General features: G+C 44.0%; 1 protein-coding gene across 1 annotated transcript in view; it reads right to left on the reverse strand.

The window, feature by feature from the left end:
• Window positions 1–7,799, reverse strand: part of LOC104128848 (histone H2A-IV) — a 12,526-nt gene extending 4,727 nt beyond the window's left edge. The window contains exons 1-2 of the mRNA XM_009641695.2: window positions 7,563–7,799; window positions 3,879–3,920 (exon numbers count right to left, since the gene is read on the reverse strand). Of these exons, the coding sequence (XP_009639990.1) occupies window positions 3,879–3,920; window positions 7,563–7,799 (279 nt within the window). The remainder of the gene's footprint in view (window positions 1–3,878; window positions 3,921–7,562) is intronic.
• Between the last annotated feature and the right edge of the window lie 137 nt (window positions 7,800–7,936).

Genomic DNA, 7,936 nt, shown 5'->3' on the forward strand with positions numbered 1-7,936 from the left:
CACCACCCCCCCGCGGGAGATCCAGACGGCCGTGCGGCTCCTGCTGCCCGGCGAGCTGGCCAAGCACGCCGTCTCCGAGGGCACCAAGGCCGTCACCAAGTACACCAGCTCCAAGTAAGCTGCCGCTGCAGAAGCTGTTAAACTTCTCTGTCTTCTAAGCCTCACTAGCATTGCATTCTCTTGCACGTCTTGTTGATTTTTTTGGGTATCTTTTTCTATTTGTCATAGTAAACTCAAATCATGTTCAACATCTTGGGTAACATTTGGGATGTGTATGCAACAATGATCAATCCTATCTCTCAGGTATCCACAAACTCCATGTTCTTTTAATAAGAGCTTTTCCAAAGCCATTCTATTTTGCAGGGTCATCCTCAAAGTCACTTGTAGCTGTAAATTTAATTGTTTGAATCCTTTCTTTGTCACACTAGCCAATTTTTCTACCTGACCAGTTAGTCTGTACAACCAGGCCCTATTCTTGCAGGTTGATAAGGGAGCTAATACAGATTCTAAAGCCCATCCAATTTTTACTCCTGTCGAAGGTTCATTCCATTCTGCATCATCAATTTGTCATCTTTTTGTCCAAATTAATTTTAAATTTTCAGCGTTTCCTCTAAAGGGAGCCTTTTTCCAAATTGGACATAATGTTGGCATTCCTCAAGTGATTTGTTTCACTTTCCTATCCACTGGTAGGTGGGTAGACCAGGTTCCTTCACTCATTGCCCAAACTAAATGTCCTGGACTCTGAATTGTAGATTTTTTACAGCTAAATATTGTCCCTGTCATGGGCTTATACGTGTCAGTTAGTTGTAAATTATTTCTGAGTCCTCTACACCAACATCCATATTTTAATGCAGCTGCTAGGGGTAGAATATCTTGTACTGCTTTACTGACTGTGCTACAATTATATATCTTTTTACAGTTCCACCAGGATAGAATGATTTCTTTTTCCTGAGAGGTACTTTCTTTCTCAGTAACTGGGAAAGTCGAGAACTGGTTTCCATCCCAAGTAAAACACCAGGAGGTATTGGCCACAGAGTGAAAATGAGATAAGATAGTCATTGACCGTACTGAATCTCACAAAACCATCTCTTGTTTAGTTTGATTTCCGCATCCCCTGGTTGCATTGATGATCAGCTGAACATATAGTTCTGCCAGCTGTACCTATCCAACAGCAGGGACTTGCTTACAATATGTGTCATCAATTTTAAGTTCCTCACTACTCAGGTTTGTCGTCAAAATTCCCCATGGAACTGATTCACCTACACAATCTTGGGACTGGGAGACATGCAGTTATTTGGGTAACATCTTGCAAGTTAGCAAACTCTTTTATCAGTCCTATCATTAAATTTTCTTCTGGAGGAGTTCTTGGGATGTGTGTCAGCTATTCCGCTTCTATTGACAGTGGATTCCCACTCTCTGCCCTCAATCCTGATTGATCTGCCTCTACTTCAAACAATGCTCCCATCATCATCAGTCTCCAAATCAGAATCCATTTTTCCTATGTTTTACAATGATGTCCCCCCTCTTTAAACATATTTTAAAGTCAACTTTGCAGTCTCTGGATCCCTATTGATGATCTTCCATGAAGGGGCCCTCTTCACTCGAGTGTAGTGTATCCATGGTTCCATTGCTTCTACTTTGATTGCAGTATAAGTTGTTAACAGTACCTGGAAGGGTCCCTTCCACTTCTCCTGCAGTGGTTCAGAGTTTTATGTCTTTACATACATGAAATCACCTGGCTGATACTGATGTGCAGGCGTATCCAAGGCAAGTGATCTTGTCAGCATGATGTATCTTCAGAGGGCTCCAAGGACTTTTCCTAAAGAAATAAAATACACTTTCAAATCTGTTTCCCCTGCTACCTTCATATCGCTGGGATGAGAGGAGTTTGGTAAGGTTTGCCATACAAAATTTCCTATGGACTTACACCATCCTTAGATCTCAGTTGAATTCTAATTCTCAGGAGGGCTAACGGTAAGGCCATTTTAAAGGCAGTTCTTGACAGATTTTACTTGTCATTTCAATGTTTGGTTCATCCTCTCAATTTTCCCACTTGATTGTGGTCTCCAGGGGGTATGTAGGTCCCATTTTATACCCAAAAACCTCTACCTCTATCACCTCTATCAGAGGACATTTCTACTGGCACCCCAAATCTTGGTATTATTTCCTTCAGCAATATTTTACCTACTTCTCTAGTTTTGTTGTTGCGGCAAGGGAAAGCCTCTGGCCATCCTGAAAACGTATCAATCAGCACTAAGAAATACCTATATCCATTTTGTCTGGGTAACTCAGAAAAATCAATTTGCCAATAATCTCCAGGAGAATTTCCATGTTTTGTTACCCCTAAGGGTGGTTTCTTTTGATTCAGGGGATTATTTTTAAGACAAATTGGACACTTAGCTACTATTGATTTAACTATTCCTGTCATGCCTACACACACTACAGATGTTTTCAAGCTCAAAGTCATAGCATCTACACCCCAATGTGTTTGCTCGTGCTTTTCTTTTGCAAGTTCTACCATAACTTACGGGGTTATTATTACCTCTTTTTCTGGCGTTACCCACCATCCTTCTGTATTTTTTGATGCTTTCAATTGTTCTGCTAATTGATCATCCAATTTATTTCAGTTTTGAGTTTGGAATTTTTATCTGTTCTCCTGGTACCAATGCAAGGATACCTTGCAATGCAGCCTCCTTTGAAGCTTTATCTGCCAATTGATTACCTATATTTATGGCTGTCTGCCCAAATTGATGAGCTTTGCAATGCGTTACCGCTACTTTCTTTGGTTTCTGCACATCTTCTAGAAGTTGGAGAATTTCTTCTTTATGCTTTATCAATGATAGCAGTCCTCTTTCCTTCCAAATCACTCCATGAGCATGGATCACACCAAATGCATATTTGGAATCGGTCCAAATGTTTACCCTTTGTCCTTCTGCCATTTGCAGAGCCTGCTTTAAAGCCACCAATTCTGCTTTCTGTGCCGAGGTATTTTCAGGCAGGGTCCCTGACTCCAATACCTTGGTCGTGGTGATGACAGCATATCCAGCTATTCAGTTCCCTCCTTGCACAAAGCTGCTTCCATCTGTAAACAATTCCAGATCAGGATTTTCCAGGGGTTCATCTCTCAGGTCTGGCCTGCTGGAATAGACTTGTTCAATAGTTAACAGGCAGTTGTGTTCTTAGTTTCCCATTGGGTTTTCTGCTGACAAGAACATTGCTGGATTAACAATTGCTGTGGTTTTATTTCCACATCATCTTGTTCCAATAAGACAACCTGATATTTCAGCATTCTTCTGGGGCATAGCCAATGGCCCCCCTTTTGCTCCAAGACAGTTATTACCATGTGTGGTACATATACCACCATCTTTTGACCCATGGTTAACTTCTGAGCTTCTTGGATCAGCAAAACTGTTGCTGCCACAGCACACAAACATCCCAGCCATCCTTTACTCACATTACCAAGTTGTTTGGAAAAGTATCCCACCGGTTGCTTCCAGGATCCCAACCATTGCGTCAGCACTCCAAAGGCTAGATGTTGCCTTTCATGTACAAAAAGCTCAAAAGGTTTAGTCAGGTCAGGTAAACCCAATGCAGGGGGTATCATCAGTGCCTTTTTAAGTTCTTTGAATGATTTCTGATATTCAGGTGTCCAAACCAAATATCAATCTTTAGATTCTTTTAAAGCTTCATATAGTAGCTTCACATACAGATCATAGTTCAGGACCCAGAGTCGAGACCATCCAATTATCCTCAGAAAAGCTCTCAATTCCTTCAGCTGCTAGGTTCGGGAATCTGACAAATGGCTTCTTTTCTTTCATTTCCAAGTTGTCTTTGTCCTTGAGATACCTCAAATCCCAAATAAATTACTGCTTCTTTTCCAATTTGTGCTTTGCTGCTGGAAACTCTATATCCGCCTTGGCCTAGAAAATTTAATAAACTGATAGTAACTTCAAAACATTCTTCTTTATTCTCTGCTGCTATCAAAATGTCATCCAGATACTGTAACAGCATGCCTCCCCCTTGGTTCTGTTTTTTCCATGTCTCTAATTCTTTTGCCAATTGATTCCCAAATATCGTAGGGCTATTTTTAAATCCTTGTGGAAGTACAGTCCAGGTTAATTGAGTCTTTTGTCCTGTGGTGGGGCTTTCCCATTCAAAAGCAAATATGCTTTGACTCTTTTCATCCAGAGGTATGCAAAAGGAGGCATTCTTTAAATCTAGTACAGTAAACCATGTGTGTTCCTCCTTTAAAGAGATCAGTAAAGTGTATGGGTTAGCCACTACCGGGTGTATATCTTGGGCTATTTCATTTGTGGCCCTTAAATCCTGAACTAATCGATATTCCTTGCCTCTGGATTTCCTTATTGGCAATATAGGAGTATTATATTCTGATTCACATTCTACCAAAAGCCCATATTCTAAAAATTTTGTAATTAACCCCTCCGATCCTTTTCGAGCCTCCCACTTAATAGGATATTGTTCTTGTCTTACCAGCTTGGCTCCAGGTTTTAAAATCACTTTTACCGGTTCCGCCAATTTAGATCGTCCCGGAACTCTGCTCACCCAAACCAAAGAAATTACTGCATTTTCCACTTCTTCTGGAATCTGTTCTTCCCTAGGGGAATCCTGTAACGTAAACACTCTTGCCTCTATGGCTTTTGATTCTGGTATTAGTAACTTAATTTCTCCATCTTTGAAAGTTATTTGTGCATTTAATTTGCTTAATAGATCTCGTCCTAACAGAGGTAATGGACATCCAGGCATATACAGAAACTGGTGAGTTACCCATTGTTTTCCCAATTTAAACTTGAGCAGCTTTAGGAAAGGCCGATCTTCTTTTTGCCCTGTCACACCAACAACATCTACTGATTTATGACTAAATTTCCCTTTGCATGTATTCAATACTGAATAAGTGGCCCCCGTGTCTACTAAAAATTCTACTTCTTCATTCTCTAGCTTCAGTGTAACCAAGGGTTCAGCTAGGCTTGATTCCCCCGGTCCTCTTCATGATTCTTCATCCAGGGTCACTAATTTGATCTCCTGGAGAGCTGGGTCTAATTTCCCAGCTCTGGGGCATTCTTTTTTCCAATGCCCACGTTCCTTACAAATAGCACATTGGTCTTCTGCCAATTGGAAATTTACCCTCCTCCTGTCTCCAATATTCATTCCCCATCTTCTTCCTCTACCTCTTCTATTATTCTCAGTTAGGACCACCAGTAATTTTCCACATCTCCGTGCTTGCCTCACTTACCTTTCTTTTTCTCTGTTATTAGATACAGTCCAAGCTACTTCAAGCGTTTTACCCAGATGCCTAGTTTCAGGTCCTTCCAGTTTTTGGAGTTTCCTTCTAATGTCTGAGGCCGATTGACCCATGAATAGAGAGGCCAATTGTGCTGCTTCTTCTGGGTTCTCTGGATCCAAATTAGTGTATTTTCTAGTAGTCACCTTCAGTCTTTCCACAAAGGCTGAAGGGGACTCATTTGGTTCTTGTCTTCATAAACTTTTGACCAACTTAGTGCTTTTGGCATTGCATGTCTTACACCAAATAAAAACCACCTCTGATATCTAGTCAACATTCCCCTGGGTCCTGGTTGATTAGGGTCCCACTCGGGATTTGCAGATGGGAAATTCTGGTCCACTGTCCCTTGTAAATCCCCATTAGCATGTGCTCCCTCCACCTGTTTTCTGGCAGCATTCAATACCATTTTCTTTTCAGTTTCATCAAGCAAAGTATCCAATATTACTTGTAAATCATTCCACTCAGGATCTTGTGTTCTAATTATTGTCTCAATTGCCTTGGCTACTCTTTTGGGATCTTCCCGAAAGGGACCAGCGACCTCTTCCCATGATCTTAAATCAGTAACTGAGAAAGGAACTTTACCACAACCAGACCATTATTCCCTACTGCTTCTCGGACAGGGGTTTGGAGAGGAGCCTGTCCTGCTTCCCCCCTCCTTCCCCGTGTTCTTCCTGCAAATGGGCTAAATCCCTCTGCTTTCTCTTCCCAAAGAGGAGCAGAAGGATTATCAGCCTCCAAATTTTGAACCCCTCAACCCCTTCTCTGATGAGGCGCAATCATCATTAATTCAATATCATCTTCTTCTGTCCTTTTTTTTTTAAACAATTTTCATCAATATCATAAGTAAAACAACACTTTCTCAAGTTCTCACCACATATTTCTCCTTTCAAAACCATTGCCATAGAATCCTGTGGGTATATCCCACACTGTTTCTGCCATTCTGGATGATTCCACAACGTAAAGAACAAATCGACATATGCCATTTCATCCCATTTACCTTCCCTTTTACAAAACAACATCAATTGCAAAATGGTATTATATTGCAACATCCCATTTTCTGGCCGTTTCTCCCCACTTTCCAATCTATATCCACTGATTGCAATATTCAATTAATTGTTTCCGAGTCAGAGGATCACTTTCCAAATCTTTCCAATGTTTCAAGATACATCCCAAAGGTGTTCTTTGTGGGACGGGTTTCTTACTCGGAAACGTACCCATTTTTCCAAGGGACTAGTGGGTGTGATTGTGCACTAGCACAGGCACTAGTCAGAGGGACCCCAACCCTTGTTGAAGCTCCCTCTGGCATTCTAGCCCCCTGCTAGAAATCCCAGGGATTCCAGCCTCCTGCCGGAAATCCCACCCTCCTTGCCCGGGACCCTAGCCCAACCTTGCGAGGCTTTCGCCGCGTCTCATAAGCAGGCTGGTGGGACCCATACCCGCGTTTTATTCCCTTAAAAGAATGCCTTATTACCTCTCCAGGGGACTTGCTCGGAATTCTTCGGTCCGGGGATCAGAGGTTCTCCCCGAGAATCCCTCGGTGCCGGCTGGAGGTCCCGTGATCCCGCGGATCCGTTGAGATTCACAAGCGGAGTCCCATCTGGGTGACCAAAACTGTCACCAAAATTGGGAATAATCCTCGTAACACCAATGTAGAGTTAAAAGGCAGGCATTCTTTATTCGCCGCGCCGGATGCACGGGGGATCACTCCGCCTAGCGTGCATACCACAGGTTACGTCAACTAAAGTTTATATCACCTGGTTACATACATATGCATCGAATTTCCCGGAACTAATTATCATATTTACATACATAGTCATTACGCATGCGTCCTTAAAAGCTGAGGGTCGTCTCCGGTGGTCTCTGGTGGTCTCGGGGGGTGGTACCGCGTGTCCTTTGATTGACCCCCTCCTTGTGAGCATGCGCATTGTTAATGTACCTTGTTTCTTTCTCCATAGCACCCAGTTTCTAAAACACACCACAACCCTGTTACTTTGGTTACATTAAGACACTCCTTAACCTATTATTAAAATCGATAGGGTCTGCAGGTAGTAGCTTAGCAACAATGTTAGCGTTTTAACTGTCCCATCACCTTGGTGCTAAAGACTGAGATACAGAACAAAACCGCTGTCATCTTGGTTACAGCCGCGATGGGATCTTCGTTACCGCGCGGAATCGCCTTATCGTGGGGAGGAGACCGATGTGTTGGGCATCGGGGCAGAGCCGTACGCGCGGCCCTCTGTGCGTGCCGGGGGAGCAAAGGGACCCGTGTTTCTCGTGGCGCCGAGCGCTGCCGCTGGCGCGGGGCGATGCGCAGCCCGCCGGCGCAGGGCGGTGGGAGCGTCGCTGGGCTCAAGGCGATGCGTTTCGGGGCCGGGGCGGGGGGGTGTACAATAGCGTTCGGCGAGGCGTAGAGCCATGTTTGTTTCGGGGCACAAGGGTAAGGAGCTTCTGAGGGTTCCCTGTGTTTCGGGGGGGCGGGGGAGGCGCAGAGCGATGGCATCGTCGCACGCAGGACGATGTGAGCGCGGCGGAGAGGAGCGGAGCGGAGCGAGGCGTGTGTTTTCGGGAGAAGGGCGACACCCCCGGCGCCGGGCGCCGAGCTCTGCGTTCGCCGCCCGGAGCAGAGCGCTGTGTCCG

Source organism: Egretta garzetta, unplaced genomic scaffold (assembly GCF_000687185.1).
Source record: "Egretta garzetta isolate BGI_Z169 unplaced genomic scaffold, ASM68718v1 scaffold697, whole genome shotgun sequence".
Classification (NCBI taxonomy): domain Eukaryota; kingdom Metazoa; phylum Chordata; class Aves; order Pelecaniformes; family Ardeidae; genus Egretta; species Egretta garzetta.